The 13,788-nt window shown below is 47.7% G+C and overlaps 1 protein-coding gene across 1 annotated transcript in view; it reads right to left on the bottom strand.

Moving 5' to 3' along the window:
* Positions 1-13,788, bottom strand: part of TXNDC5 (thioredoxin domain containing 5) — a 28,244-nt gene that overhangs the window by 3,802 nt on the left and 10,654 nt on the right. The window contains exons 3-7 of the mRNA XM_084795097.1: positions 12,033-12,138; positions 6,559-6,655; positions 4,250-4,365; positions 2,136-2,222; positions 1,427-1,567 (exon numbers count right to left, since the gene is read on the bottom strand). Coding sequence (XP_084651223.1) covers positions 1,427-1,567; positions 2,136-2,222; positions 4,250-4,365; positions 6,559-6,655; positions 12,033-12,138 — 547 coding nt within the window. The remainder of the gene's footprint in view (positions 1-1,426; positions 1,568-2,135; positions 2,223-4,249; positions 4,366-6,558; positions 6,656-12,032; positions 12,139-13,788) is intronic.

The following is a 13,788-nucleotide window of genomic DNA, read 5'->3' as shown; positions in this document are numbered from 1 at the left end:
AAATGACTGCAATTTGGATAAAATGTATGCACATCCCCCCCTGTACTTTAGCTGGTACTGTCACTCAGTGTGGCCCTCCAGCCCTGATCCTGAGTCCTGCACGGACTGCCCACTGTTTTGTCTCCACCTTCTCATACACACAACCTGGAAACCAGCCCCAGGGAACCAGGTGTGTCACCGGCCACTTCCCACTTCTTCCCTGTGCTTGGCTATCTGCCACCACTGGCCAGAGACTCTAGAAATCTGAGGTGACTCAGCCTCATCCTCACTCCCCGCTCCTGCACCCACTGTCTCATCCAGAGCCCAATGCAACAGTCCTTACCCCAGCTGCTACAAGTCACCCTCCTGAAGCTGACCTGTTCAAAGCTGCTAGGGCTCTGCACTCCGAGCTCCGGCCCCTCCCCACTCTGTGCACCCCACTCTAGCACTGGAGTGGGTTCCTGTCAGGCAGTGGGTCTGCTCTGACCACAGCAGCTGATTCTCCTGACTGTACCTGGCTCCCATGCGCCCCCCTCTGGCAACTTGTGAGCCGTCAGCTCTACAAACACTTGCTCATTTCTCTTCTCTCCAGGCTAGTCACAGCCCAGTGTGACACCTGCTCATATGTTTTCTAATTGTTTCCTCCACAGGCCCAGCGCCTTTCACAGGCTGGGAAACAGTTACTGAGGTTTTTGTTTTGATTTTTCCTGGCAGTCCACGAATCGTGCCTAAAGGTTGACAAACAAAAACTAAGTCTAAAACCCAAGATCCCTTGAGGCTGGAGAAATGGCTCAGTGTTAAGAGTGCATGCTGCTCTTGCAGGAGACCTGAGTTGTTTCCCTAGCACCCCGCTGAGTACCTCGCAGACTCCTATAACCCCAGGTCTCCAGGTCAGATGTCTCAGGTCTCTGTAGGCACCTGCACATGCGCGTGTGCAGACACACACACACACACACACACGCACACGCACACGCACACGCACACACACACACACACACACAATTAAAAATCCAAGAATTAACACCCAAGATCCTTGGACAGAGGCTGCCTAAGCAAATGAAATATTCTTCAATCTGGCTACTCAATTTTCTGCAGAGCCCTTCCTGCTGCAGATCTCCCAGGAGCCTTTGCAGCAGGGTTAAAATAAAATGACAGAAGCCAGCTCTAGAGGAAACAGAACTAGGCAGCAGGAAAGGCTTACAACAAACTCACATACATCATTCCCAAGTAACTGGAGAAAAAGGACAGACTTTGGAGGGTTTTGACACCAAGTACCTTTGCTCGAATTTTCTCACATCCACCTCTGGTTTTTTCAAGGGAAACCTCTGCTGACCTTGGCCATGAAAGCAGGTTAACAGTAGACAATCTCTTCGAGCTGAGAAGACCCCATTTGAGAAGACTCTGTAGGTAGACAGGACCATCTCCCTCCGTTCCAACAAACACCCACCTTATCACCTGTGGGCTCCGCAGCCAGCACCGGGGCCTCTGAAGGCTTGACCGTCTCTGGAGCCGCCTGTGGACCCTGCATCTGTGACTCCACATAGTCTCTCAGTGACTCCAAGTCCCGCTTCCCCTTGTACTGATCCACCTGTTCAAGACAGAGGGATATTGTCAGCATTCTCAGCCGCACGCCTCTCACCCCATTGCCTGGTTAGGCAGGCCCCCATCTGGGGTCTCAGCTGCAGCTATGTGTCTCTTGTGACATGTCTGCTCCAAAATAGATGGGAAATTAGATTTAACAATGCCCCTCTTCCCTGCTCCCTTCTCTTGTCCCCTCCCCTGCCAAAAGTCTAAAGTAGGAGCCATCCATCCATCCACCTATCCTACTTCCTCAATTCTGAGATGCTGACCATGGGCAAGGTGTGGAGGGGGCGAGGGAACAAAGCCCCGCCGGGAGGAAGCATTCCTACCAGAACACAGGAGCACAGTGCCTGCACAGGTATCTAAGTCCAGTGAGAGACCAAGCTACCAAAATGCCTCAGCACTCTTTGACGAATGTCAGTTTTCTTTTCTGCCAGGTCTCTCCGTTCAGGAAAGCACACACAGTGTACTCTGCTGTACACACTCCTCCAGCAGCTGGCAGTGCCCATTTCCTTATAGGTGCTCAGCCAGTGGAAGGATTATCCCCACACAGCACGCAGGAGCTGAAGACACACCTTCTTGCCATCTCGAAACCAGAGCAGAGTTGGATAGCCTCGGACCTGGTTCTCTGAGCAGAGTCCATAGTGCTGCGTGCAGTCAACCTGGAAACAAGATACAAGAAAGCACCGTCAGTTTCTTCATAACTTTGTAAAAGGCATTAGCAGATAATTTATACTTTTTTAAAATAAAGTTTTAATTCAGATTCCACAGCATCCCTGGCAGCAATCTGCAAGGTTTAGAAAGACACTGCCTAGAAGCCACCCACAAATACACACACCTACGCTAACGGAACATGGTGAGAAGACTTGTCAGGATTTATCTGAATTCATCTGTAAATGGCAGGGAAGCCCCACCCAACACCTGAGAGGGATGTGAGCCAGGCTGCTGAGAGTCTAACACCCACCTCGGCAGTTCCCAATGCCATGGAAACCTCCTGTCACTCACAGTTACAGTTTCAAATCAAACTAGCGACACAGCTCAGGGACACATCATGAGCTTAGCATGCACAAGTCCCTGGTGTTTGACTACTGTGCATACACCCTGCAAGTGGGAACAAGTAGTCTCTATTTAATAAGGGCATTTGTAAGCGTAGCTCTATAATTTGTCCAAGGAAGAACTACAGTAGCTATTTGTTCTGGTGGGAACTAAAGCCGTAACCCTGTTCAAATAAGACAAGCACTGAGCTACGCTCCTGCCTTTTTGTTAACATACTGTTTTTGAGATAGAGTCTCAATAAATTGTGGCAGCTGGCCTTGAATTTGTGATCCTCAGACTACAGGCCTGTACCACCAGGCCTGGCTCAGATTACTTCATGTAAATCAAGATTCTGCTTGCCTGATATTTTCACAAGCATTATTTTTTTTCTATCAGCGTTAAAATTAGCCAAGCAGAACTAAGCTGGTTTTCAGTATGTCAATAAAGTGGAGTTTAACCTATGTTAAGCAGTGAGAGCCATTAAAGTATTAAAATGAAGTCCAGAAAGCTTCTAGCTTCTAGACTTTCCAAGGTTCTGTCTAAAGCAGCCCCAAGTGCCCAGCCATAAAGGTCCCTCACGGCCTGTGCCTGCTCATGCCTGCTCATGCCTGCTCATGCTTAGAGCCTCTACTGGCTAAAGTAAAGACAAATCACCTCCCATAACAACTCACAAAGATGGGGCCAGACAGAAAGCAAGATAATGTATTTCCACACAGTGCTCAATGACTGAAATAGGCAGTATTGTTTGTCATTGACTAATAACCAGTAATAGAATATGGCACTGAAAGCACAGCAGGGAAAGAAGAGAATCCACGCAACTGACCATGAGAATTACACATTACTTGCCATCACCCCAGCCCGAGGCCATGCGTTGACAGCACATGCTCACTTTCCTGACAACATATGATTTCCTAGTTTCCCTTCTGCAAAGAGGCAAGTGAGGGGAGATATGTCAACCAGGGCCAGCCTGCCAGGGCTACCCAACCCCCAGCCTCTGCTTCTGCCCACCTGCCCAGACACATGGCACCAGGTCTGTATGCAAACAAGCCCTATGGCAAGAGGAAAAAGAAGGCTTTCTCTGGAGCAATTCCAGAAAGAGTGCTTATCTGGTAGGTGCCAGAAAATTGGTGAGATTAAAAGAACCCAGGAGCTGCTCTGATAGTTCCAGAAAACCGGGACACATAGAAGGTGTTACACATTACTTCTGGCTTCTTGGTGTGAATGGTTGGGAGGAACTGTGCATAGCAGTGCAAGGAGGGCACGCCAGGGGGGAGCGTCCACTGTGAGCCTGGGCGAGTGTAGAACCCAGGACACTTTAGAAAAGCTACTGGCTGAGCTCCATGAACATCCAGCGAACAGTCCACAAGGCTCTACCTCGTATCTTTGCACAGCTCCAGGGCTGCCAATTCAGAATTGGCCATCCCTTCAGAATAAATTGGCCAAGGCCATAATTTATCTCTAGGCTGTGGAAAAGCCAGCAGACTCTAAACCCAGGCTGCCATCTGCGAAGGTGAAATGAATTGTCAAGTGGCACACTAACTGGAATTAATAAATCAAGTTTGTGACTTGGCACACAGAATGAATAATGGATTACTCTGTTAATTAATCCAGCCCAAAGCAGGCTGTTCCCAGTTTAACAAGGGCTTGCACTTACCTTGCCAATCTTGACAGTTTCAGAATGTTCGAGGCCCAGAGCCAGCTGCTCCCAGGTTGGAGCCAGAGCTTTGCAGTGACCACACCATGGAGCGAAGAACTTGATAAAGTGGTCACCTGTAGGGAAGGCCAAGGCAGAGAGGAAGGAGAAAGCAGCATTGGGTTTACATCGCAGGACCAGACGCTAACTTGAATGAAGAATACAGCTTTGTTGTCTTGCTTACAGACCTCAAAGTCCTTCTGGTAAAAAGAGACTTGCCACCACATATGTTTATATCTGAATTCAAACTAGTAACACAAAATCAAATTTGTCATCTTTGAAGGGCAACAGAGGACCAACTCACACCGAGAAAGCTGGCAAAAGGGAAAGAATTGTACATTTACTCTGCCTCTTTTACCACCGTAACACTGCAAGTGATGAATGAGGTTAGCACCAACAAGTCTGATGAGGGAGGGACCAGACAGTGGCCATGAGTGCCCCTCCAATCACAGGTGACAGGAATTCCGAGTCACTAGCAGCCATAAGGCCCTCTAGCATCCCTAAAAGCATACACGGGGAAACCCAAAACAAGGAAATGTGTGAATCCACCAAGGATTCGATGAGCAGAGTCTAGCCTGTGGGGAATTAGGCAGGTCCATAAGCCATTTGTGCTCAGCAAACTGTGCAGGGAGAAAGGTTTGGAACATGCAGATGCACAGAGCCTTACACAGACACCTGCTGCCTTCGGTGAGTACACAATGCATTTAAGATCCATAAAAGCCAACATAAACTTCAAACAAAAAGCATAAACTGGACCATCTTAAGTCAGATGACCAAACTAAGGCCTAGTCTCTACCAGTGCACACCTGAGCTATGAAGCAACAAGGAAAAGACACGAGCTCCACACTCAGGGCAAGGGCCTCTGGGGAGGAAATGGGAGAGAGGCCCGGGATGTGAGTGGTTCACAATAGGCATCAGGACAGCAGTCATAGAACACTGTCTTAAAATTCACTAAACCTTGCTTTTATTTTCTGTACTGAACGTCGTATTTCACCCAAAACAAACAAACAAACCCAGACATTTTGTTTTGTTTGTTTTTTAAATCCGCTCCCCTCTCCCGGCTAGTTAAAAAAAAAAAAAAAATCAAGTCCTCATAACATTATTTTCTGGACACTGGGATTTTTATCTGGTTGTTCTGCTTCTATATTAGGCTGACAGCACCCCCAAATCAGGAGAGAACCCCCAATGGATGTTGGGTAGTGGCCACACTGATGGCTGAGGCCACAGCCTTCTTGGTATGGTAATAATGCATCTCAAGGAAATGGTGAGTGACTTATTTGACGCTATGAACAACTTATCTTCAAGGTTGAAACCATCCCTGTGCAGACATGTGGAGCGCTAGTCCCGAGCAGTGGGATGGAGACAAAATTCCCAGAACCAGGCAGCTCTGATGGGAAGCCAGCATGTGGGGTCTGCAGAGTGAGTCCTGTAGGAGACACTGGCTCTTGGGTGGGACTTGGCTGGCCTGTGGGGAAGTGTCTAGGATGAGGGGATTTGGGTGCACATTCTATACAGAGCCTGAGTCAGTCTGACTTCCCAGCAGGGAACATAGCCAGGCTCCACTGCTGGTGTTAGTGCAGACTACGTATCTCGTTGTAGTAGCGATGGGAGACACTGTGATACAGTACTGAGCAACACAGGTGGTGAGAGGAGGCCGGGCTCCCAGCACGCACATGCGTCAGGGCCAGATACAGTTCGAAGTCCTTTTTCACAGTGTGTGCAACCCAGTCTTCCTGGGGGTTTTCGCTCCATGGCAGCACTTGATACCAGAGCCAGCAAGGAAGCTGCGTTTGCTTTCTAGCCATATGGGGTTGAGCCAACTTCTGAAACATGTCCATATGTTAACAAAGGGAGGCTTGTGCTTTATTCACAGTGGAGACTGTAGGTAGATATTTAGGAGAGCAAATCCAAAAAGTGAGTATAAAGAACACCTAATTTGATTCATAGTTTTAACAGTCTTACTACACTGTTTAAACAAGTAAAAAATGTGCTCTTGTTTCTGCCTCCAGCCAGTAAACATATGAATAAAGACTTTCTTATCCAAGGATGTTGTGTGCACCTAGTGTGCTCACAGCTTTAGTGAAGGGTTAGGCCAGGCTCATCTACAAGGATGAAAAAGGAGAAAATATACTGCATAAGGCAGGCTGCATTAAGCAACAGTCCAAACAGTGCCAAAAAGACAATCTGAAATATGACCAGATATTGCTATGACCCTCAGACAGCAAGAGGAAGAGCCAGCCTGGAGCTACAGCCACCAGGTCCATCCTTACCTTGAGAAACGTGCAGCTCAAAGTTGTTGGCTGAGAGCTCATACAGCCCCTGCTTGAGTTCAGGGGCTCTGGGCGGTTCTGCTTCTGGCTCTGGTGTCTAATAGAAAGAAGCACACCAGCAATGAGGGGGTTCGTCCTTGAGGATGCACTTGAGGCATGGAGGAGGCCCCGTGCCTGTCCAGAACAGTCCAGAAATGCCATCACCAGTCTACCTCTCACCTGTGCTAGCTAAACAAAGCCAGACAGGAAGTCACCCCCACCTGCTTTAGCACCAGGCCCACCCTACAGGACTGAGCTCTAGGGCAGTTGTTTCCATCCAAACTCAACCAAACCAAAGAAATACGTTGAAGCCTGTACCCCCAAACCATGCCTCTTCTTGGACCTGATCTGAGATTCCCCACGGGATTCACAGTAAACTTCCATGAGCTGCTCTAGACAGGTAAGAGCTAGAGACACAAGGGTGGAGAAACACGCAGAGCCAGAGGTGAAATCACAATGGAGCTGGCCCTGATGACCCTCGGTTCCTACCAGGGGCGGGAGAACACAGGGAAGGGAAGCTGCCGAAGACTGACAGAAAGGTCAGTGATAAGAACCAAGAACCCAGCAAGCAGCAGGAAGCAGGGTAAGGAATGGGGTAGGCCTTGTGAGCTGAACCTTAAGAAGGGAACTCACGCTACAAGCTTTGGATCAGAAGTGCACAGCCTTGCAAGGGCTCTCCTGCCAGCCCTCACTGTAGGTGACACACCCCAAGAGGTCATGCTTGGAATCATGGCTAGAACGTCTATCTACTGTGTTTCTTGAGTATGCATGCCTGTGACAGTTTAATTTGTAAAGGAAGCACAATTGGAGACTTAGTAATAACTAATGATAAAATAAAAATCACAACAATATACTAAAATAAAATAAATTTAAAATGTGAATTGGAGAGATCCCTGAGCAACTCCTTCTTTGGTCCCATCCGGAGCCTCAGCCAGTGCCAGAGCCACTGACAGCAAGACAGGCCCCACAGGCAACAGAAGCAACAGGGGCCCAGACAGCCTCCCCAGGCAGCATATGGCAGTGAGGACCAAAACTCACCCATCCCAATGAAAGATTGGAGAATGGCAAAATGGTTCAACATAAATGTCTTCACCAAAAGGGACGTATAGCAGACTACCATAAAGGAGGACCTGGGAAGGACCCTCACAGGGTGAGGGACAGACAGACTGCAGTTTGATGTTGTCAGGGGAGAAATGAGCTTGGAAGCAGCAACTGTTACAGGCCCCGGTGGAGCTCCAGTGTAAGGCAGTAAATATACAGCAGACCATTACCCTCCTAGATGCTACCTGCCCTGGAGAGGCCTTCCACACAATTACAGTAGAACTTCCAGAACAGTGAGAGTGAGGAAAGGAGGAAAGATGGAGAGCTCTACCACACTAGCCCTACCACAGGTGAAGGTTCTCACTTCACAGCACGTGTGAGTCCACTGAACACATCATTCCAACTGCAGAAAGAAGAGTGTGTGTGTGTGTGTGTGTGTGTGTGTGTGTGTGTGTGTGTGTGCGCGCGTTCAGGTGCATGCACTAACAATCAGAGTTCAGCAGAGCAAGGTAGTCCAGGGAGACATGCTACATGTGGGGTTACAGACTCCAATTCCACAAGGCCCTCTTCACTAAAGAGCCAAGAGAGGATGACAGTGAAGAAGACAGGGAAACTAAGAAGATCAAGGTCAGCGGCCATCTCATTGTAAGTGTCACTGCAAATTCACTTACTGAGACAGATTCCCAGAGAACCACAAGATGCCACAGAGACAAAAACAGCTTGTCTCTGCCTGAGAATCTGTCTGCTCCCAAGGCTGAGCAGGGCAGGGCTGGGTAAATGCTGCCTTACCACTGTTACTAACATGCACTCTACTCACCCTACAAGAACAAACGAATACAAAGTTCCAGCAGTAAGAATTGAGCAAGGCGGCTAGAGCGATAGCCCAGCAATTAAGTGTGTATTGTTGTTTTAGAGGACCAGAGTCAGGGTTCCAACACACACTCAGACAGCTCACAGCCACCTGTAACTCCAGCTCCAGAGGCTCCAGCAGTTTCTTTTGATCTCCAAGGCAACTGTACTCATGGGTACATACCTCCACACAGACATATGCATATACATAATGAAAAATATTAACAAACTTTTTAAAGAAATAAGCAGAAGACCAGGGCTGAAGACCCAATCCTTGCTCTTTGTCCCTTGACCACACACACTAGACCCTTCTGAGGGGCCTAGGCAGCATGGACATTTTAGAATATTTACCTTTTAGTAATGACAAACATTGGTTTTAAAAGCCTGGTTTTTCTCAATACACTTTGAAATGTTTTTAAATTGCTTCATATCTAGTCAAACTGAAATTTTTTTAACCTCATTTTTAATTTAAATAAAAGTTTATTTCTAGTTTGCTTCTGTTGCTATAATAAACACCATGGCCCAAAACCAACTTGGGGAGGAAAGGGTTTATTTGGCTTTTATACTTCCACAGCACAGTCCAACACTGAGAGCAGTGAGGACAGGGGCAAGTGCAGAGGGCACGGAGGACCACTGCCTCTTGGCTTGCTCAGCCTGCTTTCTTTCTTACACAACCCCAAACCACCTGCCCAGAGGTGGCACTGCCCCTCTGTCAGCTGGGACGTCCCATATCCACCATTAATCAAGAAAATGCCCTGCAGACTTGCCTACAGGCCAGTCTTGAAGCATTTCTCAGTTAAATTCTCTCTTCCCAGATTACCTCTAGCTTGTGTCAAGTTGACAAAAACAAACACTCCAACAAATCCAACATCCCCAATCCTAATCACAAGTACTCCAATATCTGGACTTTTTTGAGTCCCAGCAGGCACCATAATGGAGAACCCAAACTGGCCTCATGTTACAGGTTGAAGCCAGAAAGCAGGCATTACCTCTTGGCTATGTATAAAAGGTACATATAACAAAACCAGAAGACATTAATGAATTTCAACTCTAGACTTGGGGCCCATGCCCAAGCCATCCCATTACATATACAATCACCCAACTCCCACACCCAACAAAAGGACATGGACACAAGTTAAACACCTGTAACTTTAAGATAATAACAATAATCAAATAATAATCCATAGAAAGACTTTTGTGCTGAGCCTGGCTAGCCTGGGGCGCATCCAGCCTGGGTTCCCCAATGTGGAGACCGGCTTCCACACACATCTACTCTACCATCTGACACCATGGAGCACAAGCCTACCCTAAAAGAACGCCTCTTTAGTGCAAAGCTTATTTTAAAAGTCTGTTTCCGGTTTCTTTCTTTCGAGACTATTATCTATTTAAAACTTTTCTCCCTTGCCTCACACCCTCCAAAAAAGGAACACTTTCATAGAAAAAGCAATGCTGTTTCGATCTATATGAAAACCCCACCTGTCCCTGTAGCTTTCCAGCATAACAAAGATGCAAATTCACCCAGAAGCTTGTGGCTTCCAGTTACCGAAAATGAATGCAGCCCCCAGCCAACTCAACACTATGGACACAGTAACGGAAGTTTCAAACCAGAGGTATGGAAGCGGTAAGGAAGGAGTGTCCGATGAACTGGGACACCCTGAGTAAAGGACATGGCTGAAGAGTCACATATGCCCTTGAAAATGGCACCAATGAGAAGCAGAGCTCAAACCAAGAGCTGGGATCACATGAAGGCACAGACCACCGTCAAGTTAGTGCACAGTCCCAACACAGTAAAGCAGCCTCGATGAACTGCTGTACTCAGACTGTACAACTCAACTGCAGTGGTACCCAGATCTCCTGATGCTCTTGACAGTCATCAGAGATGGGGAACAGGAGGATGCTGGCTACTTTTCCAGTCCCACCAACACCACACCATAAAGCACCAAAGTCCACTCCACTTTATCTAAGCATCCACAGACAGCAGGGTACCAAAGAAACCGTGTATGATCATTATGAAGATTCCCATCCCAGCCTTAGTAAGTAATGCTCCTACAGTGTTCTGATAGTGCCTGCACACACACAGATGCAGGAGGACACAGGAGCAATGACTAAGGGTTTTATTAGAAAAGCCAGTTAAGGCCTGGAAAGCTGAGGACCAAGAAGCAAGGATAAGAGCCCCACTATGGACTGCTAGCGGGAGCAAGCCCGAGTGAGCTACAGGAGGTGGAGTTGGAGAAGCAGGAGAAAGCACTGGCTCAGACAGGAGATTCCAGGGTGGGCCTGGTCCTGACTCCAAGTGGTCAAAGCCAGCCACTGGTACAGATGCATGGTTGCTCACTGCAGCTCATGAGAAAGTGACACAGTAGCTACATGACAAAGCATATTAACAAATGGCACTCCCTGAGATGGATGCAGGGCATCAGGAGGAAAGGGGACAAGGCTGGCAAGACAGTGAAAACTGTAGTTTTGTACATGTTTAAACATTTTCATATTAAGAGACTGTTTTCAAGTTATTTTCGATCAGTTCTAAGTAAGAGTGGAACCTGGAGCCTGGGAGGCTCTGCACCAACCTCACGTCCTGCACTGCCTTGAAGGGAGTGAGAAAACTGAAACCAAAAGTGAACAAGCAAGCAGTCTGAGCTGACACCACTGTTTACCAAGAATGGTCACCACGTGGTGGCCTGCTACACGCAAGGGACAGCGGCTGTACATGAAATAATTCAGGACAATGGAAGGCATGCAAGCAGACAAACACTACAGTGGCCTCCATGACACAGTCACCTGACACAGCCCCCAGGGACTGCGGGCTGCCTTGCTCCAGCTGCCACCTCAACAACTCAGAATGGAAAGAGTGGAAAAGACCACTATACCCTAAAAACCTAACATCCATATAAAAAATTAATAGAACTCTAAGGATATTATGGTGAACTACCTAAAGGGAAAAGTAGACAAACGAAAGGTAAAGTTATCGAGCTACAAAAGGAACAATCAGAAACAAGAGCAGAGCTGTAAGTGTGGTGGCACACACCTATAATCCCAGCTCTGGAGACAAGGAGAGGGACCCTGAGTGCAAGGCCAGCCTGGGCTACCCAGTGAAAAACACAGCAAAGTAAACGGATGAGCAGCTTGAGGACTTTAGAACTAAAGACTGTTAGGAAGACTTTGTATCTGGTTCTTGCCCAAGAACACCCAGAATACTTCTTCAAGGGATCAATATGACGACTGCCCCGTCCCAAACAGTGAGTCAGAAAATCTGCAGTTGTCCTGACAACAGGATGTAGCCCACAGAAGAGCCCAGTGCCCAGAGTGGAAGTCCCTCATCTGCATCCGTGATGCCTGTTTACTCGATATCTTGGACATAGGACATACTTGGGGTGCTATGCTTTTTTTTTTTTTTTTAGCTCCTGTGTGCAAATTTAAGCTCATTAACTCAATCAGAAGTGTCCCAGGTAGAAAGGGTCTATTTACAACTTCAAAAATATCGATACTTTAGAGTTTCACCTCATCAGGTCTCTGGGCAGTAAAGGGAGGGAGGAGGGGACACTCACAGCCGGCTCCTCGTTCAGCGTCTGCAGCATCCAGTTCTCCAGGGTTTCGAAGTCTCTGGGTCCCTGGTACTTCACTGCTTCTTGGCCAGGCTTAAAAAACTTCAGGCTGGAAGAACAACAATGGATTAGAAAGAGCTGAAATTTAAAAGTTTAAAAGCTGCTCTCAGGGGAGAGTGAAACAGCAGTGAAGCTGCCTGGGGGCTGCGGCAGGCACCTATCTGCCACTCAAACAAAACTCCAAAGGGAAACAAAACCATGTCCGCGAGATCCTAAACTTTCACGCAGATCTGATGTTACTCAAGGAAAACACAACTGGGGTGAAGACTTCCTATGCAATGTGAGCTAACTGGCCGTGGCTTCCCCCAGGCTTCTCCTGGCTAGTGTTCCTTATCCTTCCTGGCCTCGGGCTTCTGCTCGCCCTTGTTGCTCCTGATGCCTGTGGGTCTCGCTTAGGCCTGCAGCAGACAAAACACCATTTTGCAGCAGGAGTATTCCTAGGCCACCATGGCAGATGGATGCCCAGTCACTGATGGCTCACAGCCATCAGGGCACTCGAGCTGGTACAGTCCATCATGGCCCCCTTCCATCCACTCCGGTCCCCTCATCTTCACTTGTATCCCCACCGAGCAAGAATCTTTTCTATTCGCTGGCCTCTGAGGAAACTGCAGAGTTGAGGGAACAATTCCTATAATGGTGGGCAAAAGACATCACCAGAGGATGAATGTCACATATCCGGGTCTTGGATTACTCCACTCTTAATATGCCTTAGAAGAAACGTCATGGAATTTGTCAAGACCACGCTAAAAAATGTGGCTCCTGTCAGAAGAAAGGGAAATGACGTTGAGGGCTTGCCTGTCAGTAAGCCTGCTTACCTGTACACCCTCCAACACCTCCCTGACAGGATTTTGTGAATTGATACAATGCTCAGAAACAGATTTTTAAGTTGGGATGTGCACAGCTGATATATGTAGATAGGGGGGTGCCACAGGCAGTGTGGGCTGTAGTGACAGACATGCCTGGCCTGGCAGCCCAGAAAGCACAGAAATAATTTCCCATAGTTCTAGAGACTAAAGTCCAAATTCACAGTGTAATACATCCAATGTCTATGATGGCTTTCTGATTCCCTGATGGCACCCTCTCCCTGTGCTCTCGTGTGACAGGAAAGCTGAGACAACTCTCTGGAGCCCCCCAAAAAAGCATACCTCCAATACCAACACACTGGGGGTCAGAATGGCATTGTGTTTTCCAAAACACAAACATTTGTCCCATTAACAAACATGTTAGATCCTTCTAAACAAATGCTTTTAAATAGAAGCCTTAAAAATGAGGTTCCAGCCAGGCGGTGGTGGCACATGCCTTTAATCCCAGCACTTGGGAGGCAGAGGCAGAGGCAAGCAGATTGCTGCAAGTTCGAAGCCAGCCCAGTCTACAAAGTTAGTCCAGGACTGCCAAGGATACACAGAGAAACCTTGTCTCAGAAAAACAAAACAAAACAAAACAAAACAAAATGAGGTTCCGTTGCTACACAGGAAACCAGACTGTATGGTGGAATATTCTGAAGCACCCTTCAGGACAGCAGGATAGCAAATCTGCGGCAAGCCTCATGGACACAGTAAAAGCAGGTTTTGAGAAGAACTCAGGATGCTGCCCAGTAGTAGAGAGCTTGCTTAGCACACACAAGACACTGGGCTCCATCTCCAACATCAGAAAAGAAAGGGAAGCGGAAAAAAAGCACACTGGCTGGACCTGGCAGTAA

This window comes from Acomys minous (genome assembly GCF_964271855.1).
Source record: "Acomys minous genome assembly, chromosome: 9".
Lineage (NCBI taxonomy): Eukaryota > Metazoa > Chordata > Mammalia > Rodentia > Muridae > Acomys > Acomys minous.
This window is presented reverse-complemented; position numbering and strand designations above follow the sequence as displayed.